At 40.5% G+C, this 20,948-nt stretch overlaps 1 protein-coding gene across 1 annotated transcript in view; it reads right to left on the bottom strand.

Annotated features, from left to right (window-relative positions):
- Nucleotides 1–12,796, bottom strand: part of PLCL1 (phospholipase C like 1 (inactive)) — a 186,943-nt gene extending 174,147 nt beyond the window's left edge. Inside the window, exon 1 of the mRNA XM_063400231.1 lies at nt 12,176–12,796. Within this exon, the coding sequence (XP_063256301.1) occupies nt 12,176–12,448 (273 nt within the window). The 5' untranslated portion in view covers nt 12,449–12,796. The remainder of the gene's footprint in view (nt 1–12,175) is intronic.
- Nucleotides 12,797–20,948: the final 8,152 nt, after the last annotated feature.

The raw sequence follows: 20,948 nt of genomic DNA, 5'->3' as shown, positions 1-20,948 counted from the left end.
AGTTTATCTTCCAATAACTACCACATTCAGTTCTTGGATTCATGCGAGGAAAAAACATTATAATTTCCCACTGCTAAAATTATGCAATAATGCAAAATGTAGTACATAAAAAGTCAATTTAACACGTTCTATGAATTTCTATTATCATGCAGAGTATATACAATACTTATAGACATAGATGAAGGGGAAGATAAACTGAGTAAGTGGGAACTATGTTCTTTAGAACATACAGCTATCCAGACACAAACACTTCAGTGTTTTCCTTGAGTCGTATTTGGAGAGCTGGGCAATATGTGCTCCTGGCTGCAATATGCCACAACACAAGCTAGAGACATTCTGCAATCCTTTAGTAGGTGTAGAGATAAGTAAACAAACTAAATGGTATTTCAAATGAAATATAAACTTCTAGACTATACCCCACCAATGGTGGATTTCAGCAGGGTCATATTTTTTGCCTCCTAACTGTTCAAAGCAGACAGAAAATGCTGCAAACTTCTCAGGTTGGAAAGCTGATGTTTCTTCTCCTGGTGAACAGAACACTGTGCCCACACTGTTCCTTTCAAACCCTCAAATTTCTAAAAACTATGCCAAAGGCACTTGCAGTAGGATATAGCTAGCTGTTTATTCAAGCTGACAGCTGTATATCACTGGAGAAGTTAAAAGCTGGTCTGAAGTGAGATACTCCTTTCCTCTCTGCAGAGAAGGGCTATGTGGAAGCCAGGCACCAGCTTTACACCAATTTTCTTAAGAAAGCTAAGAAAAATGTGCGGTCCTCCATACTTGGAAGGCAAGGTCCTGCTATACAGGAGAAGAGTGTACTCTTAAGGTTTTTTATTTATCAGGATTTAAGCCTTGATAACTTCAAAAGGAACAAAATTGCTCTCTTCCCCAGGTACCACAGGCACCGCCACAAGCAGGTACAAGGTGCAGCTTCCCAACATCTCAGTTCTCTGCCCTGCATTGCCCTGTTTAACATGCTTCAAACTCCTCTCAGTCTCATCTTTTCTTGGTAAACGGGATCATCCATTCAGCTCCAGCTCACATCTAAACATGATACCAGCCATTAGCCCTCAGAAATGTGAGCTCTGTGGGCAAAGTCACAAGATTTTATCACGAGTGCTTGTACGTCAGAACTTCACAGCTCATGGGACCTTGTTACAGTCTTTACCATGTTCAGTGCAAATGAGGATGTTAACCTCATCTCATTAAATCAACCCTTTTTCCTATCACTTAAGCTTTACCTGCTCCCCAGAACCATGCCCCTCTCAGCAGAGCTGCTGAGCCTTGGCAAAGCAGGATGCTTAACTCACATTCCACTCTCCCAAGCCAAACAACTTACTTATCCTCTCTCATCTACTGCTGCAACCCAGCTTCTCCTGCAGAAAGATACCATGGTCCTTGGACTGGTCTATGTAGTCTATACTCAGCAAGAGAAAGTAAAATAATTTAAGTATTTACAATGGTTAAAATAAATTTTTTAAAAGTCTTCAAAGTTGGAAGTTATTGCTGCAGAGAACACACTCCTCTTTGGCAACCAAGGATAGCAGGAGAATGTTCTGAAGTTCACAAAGAGGCTCCAGTTTGATCTCAAGATCAAATGGAGATTTGGATCAGTCCATTGAAATCACTCACTTTGAAGCACTAGCCCTTGTTCATCAGAGTAGTGGATCTCACTACTATATATGAGACTACCTCCCTTTCATCCATAAATTTGGAGCAACAAGAAGTATTGAATATGAACACAATTGTAAATCTGCATTCAGCATACAGATGCCACAGCAGCACTGCCAAGCAAACAATAAACAAATGTATTTGCTGTCAGTTAAGTCATCTCTAATTTTTTCTCCATTCTAATAAGAACTTATTCTTTTTTGTGCTTGTAATAAAAACAACTTCTCTAGAAATAACTCCCCAAAATTCATTCTTCAGCAGTATTAGTGCTGATATTTAAAGTCAAGCAGTTTTGCCAAACAAACCTTGCCTAGCTCAAACTAGAATCAGCATAACATAATTAACCACATTTGAAGAGTCTGAAAAAGAAGATTGTGAGGTAAATAACAGGGTTTAGTGATTGGATATTTGTGTTCAATTCAATCCCTCCTCCATTGATGGCAATGGGAAAACTGCCACTGATTTCAGACTGCAGAAACTATGTTTATACTGAAAATCTGCATTGCTTCAGGGAGCAACTGCCACTGTGAATCATAACACTGAGCAAGAAATTCACAAGCTATGTGAATACCATGACTTGCATTTCCAAATCATACACAAATACAACTGATTTTACATAACACTAGAAGACAAGCCTTTCTTCAGGATACATCCATGCTTGTCCCAGAACACACCTGTCCTTACTCCTGTGCCAAGGCTTGGGTGTCACCCACAGAGCAAGGCCGGCTCCAGCAGATAAAGGCTCTATTCCCAATGAAGGCTGTGCAGCTTCCAGGCAGTCTCAGGGACTGGGCTCCATCTATCACTGAACACCAAATACTTGCAGAAAGTCTTTTTTCTTATGTTTCGCAAATTCCAACATCTATTTTTTAGCCAGTGCTCAGAGAATTTTTTATTACAGTATTTACATGAGGTAGCCTGGAGGTGTGTCATACTCCAATGGAACATAGTACTTTTATTAAACTATTACATTTGCTAAATTAATGTAATACTCCCCTACATAATCTCATTTGGAAAAAGAGGACGGATCTTACATTAATCCATTCACAGTGCTTTCTCCTGATAGCTCTCACTCAAAGAGTTCAGCAGTCCCTCTAGGTGAGCAAATGCAACTTCTAATCAGATATTCATGGAAGTTGTTATCAACTCAAATTAAAAGAACAACAATAAGGAGAAATTCATGTGGGTCTTCCAGGCAAAACTACAGTTTATAAAAAATTAAATGCGAGAACCCAGAACTCATCTACATTTATGATAAGTATTTTGTGTCCTAAGAGAAAACTTAATATTAAGTAAAAACAATGCTTTTCATTCTTCTATGCAAATAGGCTAGAACTGACCAAATCCACCAAGAATATCTATTTTCTCAAAAAATCATCCCAACAATGAAAACAAAACTAAAACATCACTGCGATACTAATATATGATGGTAAACTTGCCTAAATGCTACAGGGGTATGGAAAGTTCCACAAGTGATGCCTGAACAGGCAGCAATCTTCACTTAAGAAGAGAGAGATGCAAGCAATCACCAAGCTGACAAGAGCAGGACCAAGGCAGCCCTCAATCATTCTCCAGTTGTTCTCTCAATTGGAGTTGCCATAAACATTTGCGGCAAAAAAACCCTCTGGCCTCCTGGCAGTCACCCTGTGCCCTTTTCCACATTCTCCACTCCATCCCCAAATGTGACATCATTCAGCTGCCAGTCCCCTTAAACACCTACACACCTCTAGCTCGGTACATACCCAGACGACCACACAACTAGGACAATCCAGCTCAGGCAACAAACTCATTTTTCTGTCCTGTGTGACTTTCCCTGAAGGCGAGCTGAGCACTGCATCTGCAAATGTAATCCCCATGGCTATGCTCAAAAGTCTTCCTCAGGTCCTGGTCCTTTACCTCACCCCTGCCCTGCTTGTGCACTCCTGCCTGACGACCCCTGACTCCAGTGCCCAACCTCCCAGCCAGGCTCCCTGGTTTTATTTCATCCTTGCCTGCTCCCCGTGTCAGCCTCTGCTCTCAGCACCACTCTGATTACATATAATCCAATTTTCTGAATTTCACTTGAGCTTCTAGACATGCTCTCACCCTGCTGTCCTGTGGCTTTCCTGGTATACTCAAGCACTAGCATCTGATTCCTGATCAAAGAGTTTTACCTCCTGTTGTTACTTACTTCCTGCCTTTTTCTTGCAAGCATGGTGTAGCTGTCATTCTCAGGCAGTCTCCAAAGCACAGCTACTCCTCAAAATGCATTGACAGCAGTAGGATTTAATATAACAGAATTTCTCAAATTCATGGAATCTTCTTCATCAATACTTCTGGCAGAAGTTTTTGTCCGGATGCTTGATCTTGTGGTTTGGCTTTTAAGCAGACACACTCTCTAGGAGATGCATCAACACAAAATGGAGAAAAATCCACCAGTATACACAAAAATAAGATGGATATTGACACATTTTGATGAGCAGCAGGCATCTCACGCCTCAAGTGCACCCTGCATTTTACTTAAGGAACTCCCTTTTGTTGTATTCACTCTCCAAACTATCTGAAAGAGTGAAATTGCATAAAAATTTTCATTGTCTACAATCAAAACAAATTAGTAATCTATCAAACCCATCTAATGAATTAAAAACACGTTATGTCCATCTGTAGTACAGTACTAGTAATTAGGTCCAAATTACTCTGGGAGAATCACCATTCAAAATTAGCTTAACAGACTTTGGGTCCATAAAATAATAAATGCTGAGCACTGCACTTTACCTGATTCTAGACTTATTTGAAAGGTATGCAATTAAGCAGCCAGCTTCATACTGAATAGATTTCCAACTGAGATTGTTACTGCCCATTCAGAAGTTGTATCCCAGTTACCAAAACAAGCATCCAGTGAAAAAGGGATGATTTGAGTTCTAATTACTGACCACTCTGCTTCTTTTATAGCCATTTACACCCACACAAATCAATGTATGACAACTTTGACATATTCAAACACATTTCCACTTTGAACAAATCTCTGAACAAGGAACTGGACAGCAAAGACATGCTCCTTTTACCCCTTCAAGAGGTACCAAAGCAGCATAACATAGGTCAGTCTGAAGGTCAACCAGGATCCAGCAGGACAGAGAGCCTCTGGGGAAAATTCACTATGACTCTAATGAATGTTTTCTGTAGCTGTTTCAGCTGGGATTATCTAAGACATGGTGTGTCAGTACTCCCCTGAGCAAGCAACTCAGGAGGAGAATCAAATCTTCACAATATACATTTACAGCTAGAATGTATTTTTCAAAATCCCCTCAGTACAGTAATACTTTGGTGTCAGTTAGCTTTTAGACTGTGATACATCTTTAAATAGGCATGCCACAATAACATTACCTGATGTGTGCTGCCTCAAGTAATAGTCCCAAGGCTAATTTTGTTGATGTAAATGGCTCTGGAAGAGGAGGAATATTTCATCTCAGTTTGATTCCAGTTTGTTTCAGTTCAGACCTGTACAAAGTCTTAAGGGTCAAAGACTTTCAATTTAATAAATACACATTAAACAATGAACCACGACTAAATAAAGATATTACAATCATCTCAGCAATTTGAACACATTTCACTTAACACAGCAAACTTCAGACATAAGACTCTTCCAGAAAACAGGATTCTACATAAGTAGGCTTCAAACCTCAGAATATTTATGATACAGAAAGATTTAAGAACAAGGCTTCGATTGTAAATACATTTCCAAACCTATACACACGAAGATCTTTATGAGCCTTCAGAACTTGTTAGTAGTTAGTAAAGGCATTTAGCCATTTGTAGCACTTAATTTTTTAACCAAGTCTGAGTAGCTCCCAAACTGTCATGCATGTCAAAACCTCCAAGTTACATTAGCAAAAAAACCCAAAACCTAGAATACACATGTTATAAAAAAGTAATATTAATCATCCTTCCTCATATCTTAGAAAAATCACCCAGTATTACCATAAATTTCACCTACCAATCCAATATGTTTATTAAGTTTACAAGAACAACCAGCTGAAGGTTCCACCACAGCAGATGTATTATTTGTTCTACAGTAACTGCCTGCATTTTCACATCTACTTCAGGGAGCAACAGAAAAAATATATACCATTAACTCAATTAAAACATTTTTGTTACAGATGATGATGGTCTCAGTGGAACTACAAAATGAATAAAATGTTAGCATGAGAAAAAGGATTTGCATCTCCACACAGATATGAAAATTCATTTTTATTAACAGCTGCTTAACGTATTTGGAAAGCAATAGAAAGCTTTCCTTCTCCGCCACTGCTCTGTCCACCAGTCCCATTACTTCGTTGGAATATTTTTAATCATACTTATTTACTTCTGCCTGAACAAAAGTCTTTATGCACATAATTTAAAAACAAATCAACCAGTATCATGAACTTCATCTCTTATTCCCAAGTTTAGCAGCTCCTACCTCTTACCTAGAAAACCTATCAAACAACTTCCTGAAAAGACCTGCCAGAACTTGTGTTTGCAGACCACTGGACTTGCTGTTATCCTACAGAAAGGTCATCTTTCAGTATTTTTACTGCAAGACACTCAAATCACCTTGACTATTATGAACTGGTATGGAAAGACACGCCAAACACAATGTTTATCCCTCTGTACCCACATGTTTACTGAGATCACTGGTCACGTGTTACATTATGTGCCAAGTGGAATCAAATTATGAGAAATACTGATTACTAATTCTAGAATAGTTAGCAGACAAGTTTGTTATAAATGTCAAAGGAAGCAGTTTGGCCTGGATGGAGGCTGTTTGGGTTTGTTTAAAATTTTTCAAGTAGTAAAGTTTACAAGTCAGTGTAAAGGCACCCATTAATTTTTAGGAGACTTTTAGCCAGATGAGCCTTCAAGACAGCTTCACAAAACCCATATGCCCAAATCCTGCACCTGAATCATTTTATATAAAGTGGTTTCCATTGCTATGAGAATTGTTATGGATTGGTTAACACAAAAATTCCACAAGACCTAAATCTTTCTCATTACAGTGTTACCAACTTTGGCATGACCATACTTTGGATCTACCAATGTTGCTTTAAGAGCAAAGCGGAAATGTCTAAATTTTGAAATGCCTACTGCCCTCCATGACAATGTATCTCAGTGATAAATGCAACAGTTCAAAGTAAAACTTTTGTCCAGCTCCACTGATACTAACTACTGAATATAACTCATTTGACAAAAGCAGGTTTACAACCAGTATTTTTTCTGTCCAAAACTGACTTGAATAGATGCTTAAGGAAAAACAGTAGTGTATGGAATACAGGTGAAGTGTTAGGAAAATATAAACAGCTATGCCACAGCAATCAAAAAAATATCTTCAAACTGCTTCTCTTCTGTAAAGCTGGCAAAAATTAACTCTAAACAATTAAATTAACAAAGAAGATTCCTTAATTTCTAAGGAAATTTTATACTAGCAATAATGGAAACCAGTTTCCTGGGAAATTTTATACTAGCAATACTGGAAACCAGTTTCTCTTAACAATTCATTTAAGTTTTTTTAACAGAGATACTGGGTTAGATAAAGATCAACCTAGGCTGGTATCCCAAGATAAGGACATGCCTGGGGAGACACATAAGAAGCAAGGAAGTACAAAGTGGTCCATTCTCTGCTGTGGCTTCCCAGAGTTCAAGCACTCGTAGTTTAGGAACTTTCTAAGCCAGATGGTTCTGGTGCATTGTGAAGCTCTCTTCATCAATTTGCCATTTCAAACCTGCTCAAACCCACTTACATGTCTGACTGCACAGATTTCTGGGAATGTGAAGTGCATGATTTACTCACATGCTCCATCAGGAAATTTTGTCCTTTATTTTCAACCTGCTGCTAAAGAACTACCACTGGTTTGTTCCCTGACTTCACATTCTGCAAAAGAGAGCAAATATCAGTTGCCTGTTTCCCACAATGTGTGGGAATTTGCATACATAGAAATAGCACTCTCCAATTACCTTTTTTTCAGATTCGCCTGGTAAATTTCCCATTTTGTGGCAGTCTTTGCATGGCTTGACATGTTGTTCTTGCTCTTCTAAATAACTTTGTAGGCTCTACCACATTATTTAATGTAATCTTGTAATTTAATCACATAATTTAATGTAAACTTAAATATTGTCCTTTTTTCCTGTGGTACATGTATGTTAAAGAATGCAATAGTGATAAAATCACCAATGGACTATCAAGTAGTTAATCAGCTTTAATAAATCTTACATAGTCATAGTTTTAGATTATTAAGTTGCAAGTGCCTAAATGCAAGCTTACACAACAAAAAGCCATGTAAAAGCCACTGGAGAATCATTACAGTCCTGAAAAACTCCTCTTCTTCTGAAAACAAAGTCTTAAAGAGTTATGTTGCATAGACAGATGTGGTGTGTATTTAAAACCTCTAAATTCTGTCACCACATATCAGAGCACAAACTGAAAGAGGCTAAGCATCGTTGCTTTTCTTGCAGGTTTGGTTTTTTAAAGCTAAAAATGTCACAAGCACAAATACAGGTCTTGAAATAAGACAGCTGGCTATATTGATACAATTCCACTGATAATTCAATTGGAAAACACTCAAACTTGCAGTTCTTAGGCTAGTAGTGTATTATGAGCAAGGACAACTCAATTGGCTTTATAAAGAAAAAAAATCCCTGCATGAATTGGAAGAACTTCAGTAAAAGGTCTCGTAGCTCTGCTGTGACTGAAGCTAGTCTCAAGCTAAAGAGTCTGCAGCTGCCACTTCAAGTTCATTTCATGGGCACAGTCTGCTGCGCTATCTGCTACAGTATCTTAAAACAAAGATCCAGGAAGAAAACAAACACACAGTCCCAAAAGTTTGTCTTGCATGCAAACAAAGCAGAGAGAGAAGCCTGATAAGAATTGACAGAGAAATATTTTGGTAGAAAGTTATGAGGCATTTCAGTAGCATTACATAACAAATTACACAGCCTTCCTACTCATTTATTAAAGTGCTCATACATGGCAATGGCAGAAGGAACATGCCAGAAGGGAAACAACAGCAGTTAACTCTGTTTAGAGCCCCCCACACAGGAAGGCTTGCAAAGCATTACATGTAAAGAAAGCAGAAATCCAGTTCTCCAAACACTGTCTTCTGCTCTCCTGGCCTAAAAGTAGTTGCAATTATTATTTTATTTGCAAACAACTGGCCCTGGATTACTCAGGGAAAAAAAAAAAACCAAAAAAAAAAAACAAAAAAAAAAAAACCACACCACTTGGCAAATAATTTAGTCAATGCACAGTCCATCTCTAGGCTTCCTAGAACACAAGTCAAGTTCTATGATCTCTTGCCATTTCTCTAGCTTATCTCCAAGCACTCTTGTCTGCTGATTTCAGGTTCCTCATGGCAAAGTCTCTTTCTTGTTCCAGTTCTGTAGTAAGACCATTTGCCTCTGCCTTGCATTAGGAAAAAAAAACCAAAACCAAACAAAAAGCCTTAAAAAAAAAACAAACGCACATTAGTGAAACAACCTAATGCACAAGAACGGCTACAACTATTTCTCATTAATCTTATTTTAAATTTACCTTTATCTACAAAGCTGTGAACATCAGCAAAGCAAAACAGAACTAAAAATATTCTGGCTACACTTTGTTCTTTTTATATAAATGAATTATCCTGTTTCTGAAGCCAAATATAGAGCACATGAACGCACTGAAGATTATTTAGAAGAGTTCATATTTTGCAATATATGCCAAGTGTAATTTGCTGCAGGGAAGGTTTTTAAAGCAAGTCCCTGTTCAGCCTTTGTACTCCACAGTTATACTGTGGGTGCCAGAAAACTCCAATGTAAGCAAGTCTGGCTTCCACTGGAATTGAACTCTCAGGTGCTAACGTTGAGACTTGCAGAGTTCCAAAAGACAGCTGGGGAAAAAATGCTGTTAGAAGTGTACTTCGACCATCTAAACTTACAGAAATTTAACTTTTTGCTTAATTGAGCAAGACCACTCATGTTTAAAGTACACCTTCAAATAGTTGAGAGAGAAATGGGAAAACAGAGCAAGTATGTTCAACTCCTGCAGAGTAAGAGCTCGTCCTTACTGTGCAACTTCCTTTGCTTTCTTAAGACACATTTTTTAGCAGATAAGATCAGCTTAGAGGAAGCAATAGAATACTATTTTGACTACAGATTTATATGAACATATGGACTTTTTGGAGTAAAATAAATATAATAAATCATTAGAAAATTCATTTCCCTGTAAAACATACAATGCTTGAACAGAAATCCTGCATGTTGAAGTCCTGAGAAAAGGAAAAAATGTAAAGTAAGTTGGAAGGTTTATCTTAATTCCAACTAAAATTTGCATTTAATACCTAATAAATATGTCCTAGGACATTAGAAATACCTGAAAATTAAGACAAATGCATTATTTAATTTCTATCTCAAGTTAATAGTATTTCCTAGTATAATGCCAAAAGAAAACTGAGATTTAAAACACTTTTATATACCACTGAGACAACTTTGTGGGAAAAGACCCTCTGTATGGGGTCCCAACACTGTGCCTTAGAGATGCACAGCCTGTGAATTCTCAAGTTCAGACACCTGCTATAAGACACAGCCATGTTATCTAACTTAACCCATCTATTTAACAATGGTATTTTTCATTCCACTCCTATCATAAGACCATTCCAAACCCTTACAGGGCCCAGAATAACTTTCTAGTTTCCAGACTGGATCTGCACGTAGGAATCCTTTGCCTTTATCCAAGAAATCTATTTCTCCCTTCACACAGTATTCAATCCAGAGACTTTATCAGCCCATCCCAGCTGTCCTTCCATGCATCTGCCCCAGTTTGAATGCACCACTCCTAAGCACAGGAAACTGACTTTATTCGGCATTTCAGATGAGGCCTTACCAGTTCCTTGTATAAGAACATTAATACTTTCTTACCTCTCTCAGGAATCTTTGTCCTTCAAAACACCATCCTAGGATATATCTCAAGAAACTTCCTCTAGTTAGAAGAGTGATCATTGTCACTATGTGCTAATGTGCTGATCATTATCAGATCTGCTAAATCATCAATATCTAGCTATCAACCTGTAGGGAAAATGCTACTCAGACATTAACAATTATACACCATTTATGACATATCTACCATATGGAACTGGTACAGTCTGTAAAAATAATGATACATTTTAGCTGAAATCTAAGACTGTGTATTTTCTATTTTTGAAACCGTCATACAATGCTAAGAGAAAATATCATCTCCACACTAGTGCAGTTACAGAACTTTGGTCCTTTAGTAAAGCATTTATACATTTATGCAACTTCAGACTGGAAGCATTTCCATCACACTTAGTGGATGTTTTTAGAAAAAAACTAAAGCCACCCTTAATGCTTTGCTGGACTTAGTGGGTTAATATTTCAACGTGAAACTCGCAAATGACCCTCGTGAAACTCGCAAATGACCCTCGAGGCTCTTTTGCATTTAACTACCTCGGTCTCCTCTGAACATTTAAAGCTTTAAAATGCAAAAAGCAAGTATTTCGCGTATCTGTTCTTCCTTTGAACAGACTTACTAAACTGCAAGAGCTAAGCATGCGTCCTGAGCTTCCTGCATTGAGGTAGAGCTCTACCCAGTGCCTTCACACATTTACAGATGAGAAATCTCATTTTCCGCTGTTCTCCCGATGCCTTCCAAGCGCAAATCACTAACAAGAGGATCACGTGTGACCGTAGGCTAAATTAAGTTTGCCGCGGAGATTTCATTCATCCGTTCCCCAGAAACTGGCGATTAAGCCTACATACTTGCAAGGAGATGCCATTTAATTCAAAACCAAGGAGTTCATTAAAGAAAAAAAAAATAAATAAACCGGAAAAAAGAAAAGAATTAACATAAAGCCATTTCCCTTACCAGAATACAACAAAGGCGGAGGCTTTACGCTTACGCCCGACCTGTTAATTTCACATTAAAGGTGCTAAACAGCCGCTGCTGCTCCGCAACAACCTGTACTACAGTCCGTCTCCAAACACACCTTCTGTTAAGTTGTGACACTGCATATTTTACTGCTCAAGAACTTAGAAAGCCAGCGCTGCAGAAGCTATTTATTCTGCCTTCTAGGTGTTTCATAAATATTAAATAGGAACAGATACGAGCTGCTACACAAAAACTTTGCAACTCGGCGGGAAGCTGCCCCACGGGTCACGCACGACCACGGGGTGGACCCCGACCCCTCTCAAGGGCGGCGGGAGCAGCATCCCAATCCCAGATCCCGGAGAGCCGCTCGCTCCGGGCACGCACCTTGCCCCGGGGGCTCCGGGGAGGCGGCGCCGCGGCCCCGCCGTCCTTGCCCGCCGCAGGCAGGGCAGCAGCGCGGCGCGGCGGAGCGGCCGCTTCACCTGCGCGGAGGGTGCGCGCAGCTCCCACCACCCCTCTGCCCACCCCGGCCCCCTCCCACGGGCAGGGGTGCACCGGAGCGCGGCTTCAGCCTGGGTGACCCGGCGGCGGGACCCGCGCAAACTTCCCGGCGGCGCGGCACGCCCTTACCTTGATGATGCTGCTCCTCCGCGGGGTGGCCTTGGCCGCCTCCAGCAAGCAGGCGTCGGGGTCGGGCGCTGCCGCTGGCCCCAGGCTGCCGCCGGGGAAGCGCTCTGCGGTACCCACGGCCGAAACGCCGCTGCGGCGCTCCCGCCTCCTGCCCCCGGCTGCCGCCGGAGCGTCCAGCGATGCCAGCTCAGGCTCCTCTTCGGCACGGTAAGCGGCGTCGGGAGGAGCACGGCCCGCCGCCGGCTGCTCTCTGCCGCCGGCAGCCTCTGCCATCGCCCCGCCGAGCGGTGTCAACTTCTCCGGGGCGCTGAGAGGGCAGGGGAGTCACACGGACGGAGGAACGGACGGCGTCCCGCGGCGCTCCTCTCACGGCACGGCGGCGGCAGAAGCGCCAACTTTCCCCGGAGGTGCCATGTCCGCCCCCGGAGCGGAAGGTGCCCGCGCAGGACTCCGCGGTGGCAGAGGAGCGGGGCGGGGGACGCGGAGAGCGCGCAGGAAGTGCGGCCACAGCCCCACACTGTTGTGACAGGAGCCGGGCTTGTGTTGACGGGCGGCGCTGACGGACGGCGAGCTCGGCCAATCGGCGGCGCGGCCGCCCCCCGGCGGCGCAGCGGCAGCCAATGGCGTTGGGGAGGGGCGTGCCCGCGGGACTCCTGGACGGGCGGTCGGGGCGGTGCGCGGGGGGCGGCCGGGGCGCTGTAGGAAGACCCGTCACACCTGGTGGCCCCCGCACGACCTTGACAGAGGGCTTGTGGAGGACCGTGCTGCCCGACGAGAGCGGCCGTGTGCCGGGGCGGCCGCGGGAATGCTTCCCCGCGCGTGTTTCAGGCAGGTTTGGGCTGCCTCTGTGCCAAAGTAGAAGCAGCGTGCGGAAGAGGCGACTTGGGTTAAACACCCTGCAGCCCTCAGGTGGATGCACCGTGGTAGGAACAGGGACGCTGCCAACGCCGGTCGTGCGGGCTGAGGTGTAAGGGGCACCTTAAGGCTGCTGACGGCGAGCCAGCAGAGTGGGTGCGACGCGTAAGGGAGAGCTCGCAGAAATTCACGAAGACTCACGTTGGGATTCCTCCGCCTCATAAAACGAGGCAGAGGCGAAGCAGGTTGTGCGGGGCTGCGCCACTCGCTGCGTTCTCGGCCGCCGGCCCGGGGCGGTCCCGCTCCCGCCCTGCCCCTCAGAGCCCCGGCCCGGCGGGCGCTGGCAGGGCCGGCGCCGCCCCCTGGCGGCCGCTCGATGCCGGTGCGGGCTCCAGCGGAGGCGGGGAACGGGAGCCTCCCGGGAAAGGCAGCGGCCCTGGGCAGCCTCTGGGAAAGATCGTGCGAGCGTGGTGCTGTCCCTTGCAATTCCTCTGAGGGCATTTAGTTATAATGAGATTATCCACGTGGAGCCCTCAGGAAAGGTGGGGTGGAGTGCAGCAAGGGTGAGAGGAAAGGTGATGAAGAGATTATATTGAGTGAGATGGAAAATAGGACGGGTAGGGCAAGCTGGCAGTCACTGGGGTTGTAAGACTATTCAAAATTACAGTTACCAGCATTAAAGGCAGTAAGACTCTGTGAGAATATAAATTTCTCCCTGGTTTCTAAGGTTACTCTTTAATGAATGTGTTTGGCACCTGTTGGCAGTCACTGATTAAGGAAGAAAATAAGACAATCTCCTTACCTTAACCCAGTCATTAGCTACTAGTAAATGCCTGGCTACAGGAATAATTGCTACCTAAAGAGTGTAAAATTTATATATGTATATACATACACAATATATGAATTTAGGATTCCATGTTTTAAAAGGTCTAGAACGTCTGTCAAGGGTATTGAGGCATTTATCATATTCAACACAAAGAAATGCTAATTGAGAGACAGATCTAGATATCACTGAACTTTTTTCATTAGCTTCCTTCTAAATTTTATGTAAAAAAGTAAAAATACATGTATACCACAGTTATTTTGCTTTGTTTCAGTGAAAAATGTCACAAAATATGTAACACTAAAAGAGGATGGAAAATGTTCACGTTGAAGAAACATTTATGTTAAGCAATAATAGAGAAAAGAGACTGTAAGGGAATAAAGACTTAACCCCAGCCTGCATTGTACAAGAGACAGAGCATCATACCAAGTCACTGCAACAAAGAGGAGGGAAAAAAAACCCAAACCAACTAAAAAAACTTATTACATATCCACATACTGCCACACAGACTGACTTAAGAGGACTGATTTAAAGACAACAGAGAAGGTGATTACCATGCAGTGTTTTAATAGAAGGAATTACTGCTTCACATAGAAATATGATGCAGATCTTTCATGTATTTTGTGAAATCATACAGAATTTAATCATTGCTTTAATTATTTGGGAACAACACAATGCTGTCATAGCTGTAGTCTGCATCTGTAGAAACTCTGTAACGTTGCACAGGCAGATGCATATAGCATATTAAAGAACGTTATCCTTTTTAGAATATGTTTTACACATTTAATATTCCAGAGAGATTTATTGTCAAATTAATTGTCTTCTGACATCAAAAGTTTAAAACCTTTTCAGTTTCCTCTTACATTACAGCCTTGCCTTTGACACCTGAAGTCTTTAACTGGAAAAGGTCTATGGAGAATCTACAGATTTGAAGTCTCATAAACATCAAACCTACAGGGAACACTGAAGAAATTTTATTTTTGATCTGTTTGCCCACAAGATGCAGGGGTATTAGAATTATGTATGGTACAGCTAAGTGAGGGTTTAGTTAAATTCTTCTCTAGAAGAGAATAAAAGCTTGCCTATTTTTCTGACTGCGCATCTCTAGATGCTTCTGAGGCATCTGTATCTATCTGCCTTTCTTTGTGGAGAACCATGAATTCTGAAGGAAAAGAGCAATTGGTTTTGATACTTCTTGATGTCTAATGAAAAAGAGACTCGGCAAAAGGAAGCTTTACAGTAAAAGTGCTTGCATAGAAAGCTTTTAAAAAGCAAGATTGGTTCATGATAAGTGTATATAACAGGTTCTGTGTTCAGATTCAAGAAAGGCTGATGCAGTCCCCTGTAAAAAGACACTGCTGTAATGTGTACACCTACTTCAGATAGGAACAGATTTTTGAGAACAGTCAAGGAATTCACTCAAACTAAAAAAGATAAGATAGATAAAAACAGCTATGTGTTTCTCTGAATGTAAGTCAGCAAGTGCCTGCAATATCTGTTTTAATGTGGATTTCTTTTACACTCATCTTACTCCATCTCCATCCTTAAGGCACACAATTGTTCCTCAGTGGGCATAGTTTGTATCATAAACTGGCTGAAAATACAGTTGCTAGGAGCTGTGCTGAAGCATAGCTTCAATAAGGCAGTACTTGCACCTAGACGTTGCATTTTGGGAAGCTCTTAAAATTAAGGGTCCTGCTGGGAGCCTGAAGCTCGGACCATGTAGGGATCGGAGACAAGAGAAACGAGGGTCCAGCCAACATGGTTATATCACACGTTCTCTGCTTTATTCCTCGAGATGGCGGGTTAAATACAGCAGGAATAGTTTACTACAACAGGTGCATTCCTATTGGCAAAGCGCGTGAAGAAATATGCAAACTATTTCAAGTTAAGGCAGCTACCGTATTTCTAGCGTGATTACCCTATTCTGTTAATGCTCACACCTTAACACAAGTCCTACTATGAAATAAGCTTATCTGGTTCTACGTAGGGTAAACGTTTGAGCCTAGCAGGCCCAGGTCTAAGGCCTGGTCTGAGGCCCAGTTTGGGATAGATCTACCTTATAAGTCATCCTGCTCCTGCTACAGGAGCCGAAAGTGGTTCTCCTGTACCAAATGAACAGGACTGATGAAGTGTGAAAACTGATGTGTTTTCTGTGTGATGAACATCTAATCCGCAAGGCAGGAAAAGCCATGGGGAAAAAGCTTTAATTTCTTCAAGTATGCATTCACACTAATAGAAAATCATAACTAATTTTAGCATTGATGAGACTTAGACAAAGCTATTGATGAGAAAATATTTTGCGAGGTGATTCTTAAAGAAGTGATTTTTTTAAAGTCTTGATTATTGTATTTGGCTGTTACATCATGAACGTGATATTATAAAACAATAAAAAAGAATTATATATTTTATTTATACATATGTTATACTTGTTGCTAAGCTTCACTCACATTTTGGCAAAGCAACCCCAAGTCAAATTTTGCCTTTAAAACTATAATTAAGCTTTTAGGCTGGGGGAAAAAAAATGCAAGTTCAAATCAGTGTAAAGCAAATGCAGTTAAATCTTGATTTTAAAACATACTGCAATGTGAAGTTTTCAATTTCTGTTTTTCAAATATATTTATGCACACTCATTGATTCAAGGCCTCATTTTTTTGTTAATTCTTCTTTTTTCTTGTCTCCTACATCTTTGAAAAAGCCTCGCTATACTTACACATCATGTTGTATTTTCTAAGCAGTATAAAAGTTGTCTTCTCTAACTTAACAAGAGGGACTTAAGTGATACGCCTCTATCTTAATGATGTTCTTGTTCTAGCTGAAGTCACTGGTGATTTCTTTTCGCTATCTGCTGATACTTTCAGGCAAATCTAGTGGTTTTAATAATTAAAATGCAGTTATAGAAGATTCCTGCAAATTCCTAGCTCTGAGGAATAATTCTTTATTTTAGGAATATTGTTTTCCCTAAACAGATATGCCAATTAAGTGTGAGAAAGGGGAAAATCAGGACCTCAAATTAGATCATATTTAATCCTATTTCACAGCCTCTGCTTACTATATAGACACAGGCCCAATCCTGAGTGGAGCCCAGCTTAGGTAAAGCATAAAATGAAAAGCAGGGATAAAATCTGAGGTAGATTCAGTAAATAGTCACAGCAGGTAGCAACAGTTGAACCAAATTTTGTAGACAGGAAAGGGCAGATTCCTGATAAAGAAGTGGTTCTTCTACCAAATTTGGCACCAGCTATAAAGAAGAAAGTGACATTAGAATTTTTTCAAGGGAGAATGGTAAAATGTGTTATTTAGATTTGTAAACAATTTTTTTTTTCAATCTGATTTTCAAGGGCAGATGTTTGCCAAAAATTCATTTCACTTACATGAAGATTCACATCTTAAGTCACACCCATCTTCAGATTTTTGGCCAAAGTGATTGACGCTCGAGAAATTAACAAGTAACTGAAAATAAAGTTTTTAACGGACAGCCTGAGATAATTCCAGAAGTCATGCTACAATCTAGGTAAAACAGAGTTTATTCATTTGTGCAACAAGTGAAGCTTTCTCAAGTTGCCTATGTTTAGTTGCTAGCTGCTTAGTTTTTAGGGAGGGAAGTTATGTCATATACATTTTAACAGAAATTGTCTTGAGGATTTGAAGGAGTCTTAAAGATGAATTCTTATTCAAGTTTAATGATAATAATAATGACTCTTGTTTAAGGTAGGTGGTAATTCCACTTAATGAGAACATTTACCAATGATTGTGTTTCACAGAGTTCTTTTTAAGTCCTCTGACATTGCTTTTAGTATTTCTTCAGCTGCGACACATACATAGAAATTCTGTTGTAGTTGTTGCTAACTTTCAGGCTATGTGAACTTGTTAGCTGCTGTGAAGAGTATGATCCAATAGATGTATTTAATTTCCTCCATCCTTTGGTAATTACTTAGGAGTAGCTTCAGGAGTACTGTGTACCTTGCTAGCTCAATGGATATATTCAGTGTTAGAAATGTACATGGCGCTACGTCTCCCACACACTTACTTGCCATTTTTGGGATCATTTGACTTATGAACTGTGCAGTTGCTGGGGAAGCAGAGTTAGTTTTAAATGATGCCTATTAGCAAGAACTACTTCTTACTGAGGATAGAAAGTATTCTGGTAATTTCTAGTTTCAAAGCTACTCTTACAGTCTCTAATCTGACCACCTTGGAAGGAAATTGCTACCAACATCCACAGGAGTCATATATTCATATCTACTCTGTAGTTAAAGAGTTTGGAGAAAATCTGGTCAGTATACCAAGAATGGAAGTTACGCCATCCTTAGGCCTGTTAAGCAGACACACAACCTTCCTCCTAACACGTGCTCTCTGAAAGATTTTTGCACTGCTTAACTAGTTTTGGACCAAAGTTAATCATGGCCCACTGAGGTGCTATGTAGCCTGACCACCAGGAGAAAAGAATTCATTTAAATTCTTTCTGAGAGGTCCTGACAAGGATATGAGGGAAAGTATCAAATAACCCAGTAGGAGTGGGTCTGTATGGGGAGAGCATTGGTGATGAGAGCCTGAAATCCATTCCATTGGCATTTCTGATGGAGGTACAGATCCAGTGCCATGGATAGAAGAGCTGCACATTAGAGAAGAGAACAATAGCTCAATGGTTGCAATTGAGAGATCAGTTTGCACTCAGAAACTATTCTGTGATGTGAACCAAGTAGGTAAGTTAGGATGATCAGGAGATTTGCTTCAAAACTGCCACTCAATCAAAACAAAAATGCTAAACCAGATACACCCGAAGCAAGTAAGTGTTAAAAGTACATTGCTGTCTTTGCCTCTGCCTGACTGGTCTCACAAGGAAAGAGTGGAAAGAGCTATACCCATATTTGCCTCATTTCAAAGAAAACTGGTTTCCTGTGGAAAAAAGTCAAAACAGTGTTTCCCAGCAACATTTCTGACAGTTTCTACACTGAAGTAGTATATGAAGTGGTAGTATATGCAAATAGAGAACAGATACCCTGTAAAGTCTTCATTTTTAAACTGGATCTAAAATTATACACAGCCTGGTCTAGTCCTTGATATCCCTTCCAAGCACAGGATTACATGAATTTGAAAACTGTAAAAAACATTTATGTTTGGTTCTTTATCATGTGTGTAAATTTGGCCCCTCTCTCTCAATTCATTAGAAAAAGTCACCTCAAAAAAAAAAAAAAAAAAAAAAAAAGAAAGAAACAATCTGATCACGATCACAATGTAATCCTCAAAATAACTTAAATTCCTCTGGTATTAATTGAAAAGGATTTTAAGTAGAATAAAAATATTTTGCATTAGGGTGAAGTGTATTTAATCTTTTATTGCAAAATCTCATGTTCCTTAATGTCAAGTTAGAAGGATGTGGAAAAAAAAGCCTAATGACTAATCTAAGTAAGCTTATTTTCCTGAAATTTGCCTCTGTGGGAATATAACATGCATAAATTGGAAGAATTGTTAACCACTGCTTATCTGTTTCTTTTCTGAGTGGGGTTAAATCAGCTGATGGTTAAAATCTCTACCCTATCCTAGCTCCCACTGTACCTTATACCAGGATTAGCAAAACTCAAGCATTCTCCAGGCACAAGGCCAGGAGTGTTTTACTCCCAACTACAGAGATTTACAGACTAATCAATATTAAAATGTGTCGGGCAAACTTAGAAAGTCACCTGTTTACTTTGTGGTTTGGAAGAATCCTCTAATTCTAACCAGTTACCCGCTTTTCCTCTCAACTTGGACATAGAGTCAGACTTGGTAGCAAGATTTAGGAGATTCACATGTATTAACTCTTCAGGCTATGCTGATATCAAAAGGCAGCAGAGCTTTTCTCATATATACTCCACAAGTTTCATGTTCAAAGATGCCAAGAAACAGTTCTATGAGCAGGTATTATACACAATGAGCCTCAGTGAGCCATACTTGAACATAGCACTTTTCAAACGTTTGTGATTTGGGACAGGACAGGAAAACACTAAGGAAAAATGTGAGAATGATGTCTCTTGTCTTGTGAATTCCAAGGTCCATAGTGTGGGCCAAAACTTACATTGGGTTATTTCCTATGAGCCACTACAAATACAACAAATTGAATTTAAATGACCTATTTGTCCAAACACTTAAACCCCCTTGATCTGAATGGAAAGCAAAAGGTAAAAAACATTTCAGAGCTCACAGATGCTGAGACTATAATCTACGAAATGCAGGAAAAAGAGTGAGTTACAAATTGAGCAAAATAAAACAGAAACAAAGCATAAAAGTCCAGCTCATAAAGCTGGATTTTAACTGAAACGTCAATATGGAAAAACCTCTTCAAATTCAGTGTTAAGTCGGGAAAGATTAGCAATCCATTTTAAAAATCAATGCTTTGAGTTCTTGTTTTTTCTATGTATCTAATAATTTTTTTTTAATCAGGAGGACAGAGACATGAGGAGGTGAGCAGGAGTGTTGTTAGGGCAACCAGAAACAAAGTAGGGGCTAGAGACAAAGGTCAGAGAGAATGGTGAAAACTGGGATGGAGTGAGAAGTCATAGCTCGTAGAGAAGAGAGATGTGCCCAACCCTGGAAAGAGAATGTTGTGGGAAAATGGTCTGCAATATGGAAATGTCATATAAGAGAAATACACCCATTTGAATAAATGGAAAACTTAACAGAAATGAGTAGATTCCTTCTGCATTTTTCATGCAGCACTGACCATACCTTTTACACAGAGAAACTTCTTAAGTGGCCACCATCAGTGCTTCTAAGCACTGTTAACTCCCTCAAGAGGTCTCCTCCAAGTCCTTGAATACCTAAGAGCTCTTGGGTTTTTCAGTTTGGGCTCAGGGTGTAGAGAATCCATTCACAAGCTCGTAAGGGAAATCAGTGTGTACATCTTCATAAGATACAGATTTTTGTTTTGTCTTTCAATACAGTTGTGTATGCAACTGTACAGAAGCCAATCTTCTAGTAACATCCTAAGAGACATTTTTATGAACTTCAGAGCAGGAAGTAAGTAATTTTTCATCAGATACACTTTCTGACAAGAATATATTAATGCTTATATTTCCATGAAAGGATCTTAACAGGCTGGTGGGAAAACTAGCA

Source organism: Prinia subflava, chromosome 6, assembly GCF_021018805.1.
Source record: "Prinia subflava isolate CZ2003 ecotype Zambia chromosome 6, Cam_Psub_1.2, whole genome shotgun sequence".
In the NCBI taxonomy this organism is placed as follows: Eukaryota; Metazoa; Chordata; class Aves; order Passeriformes; family Cisticolidae; genus Prinia; species Prinia subflava.
Note: the sequence above shows the minus strand (reverse complement) of the source record. Positions and strands in the feature narration are given on the sequence as shown.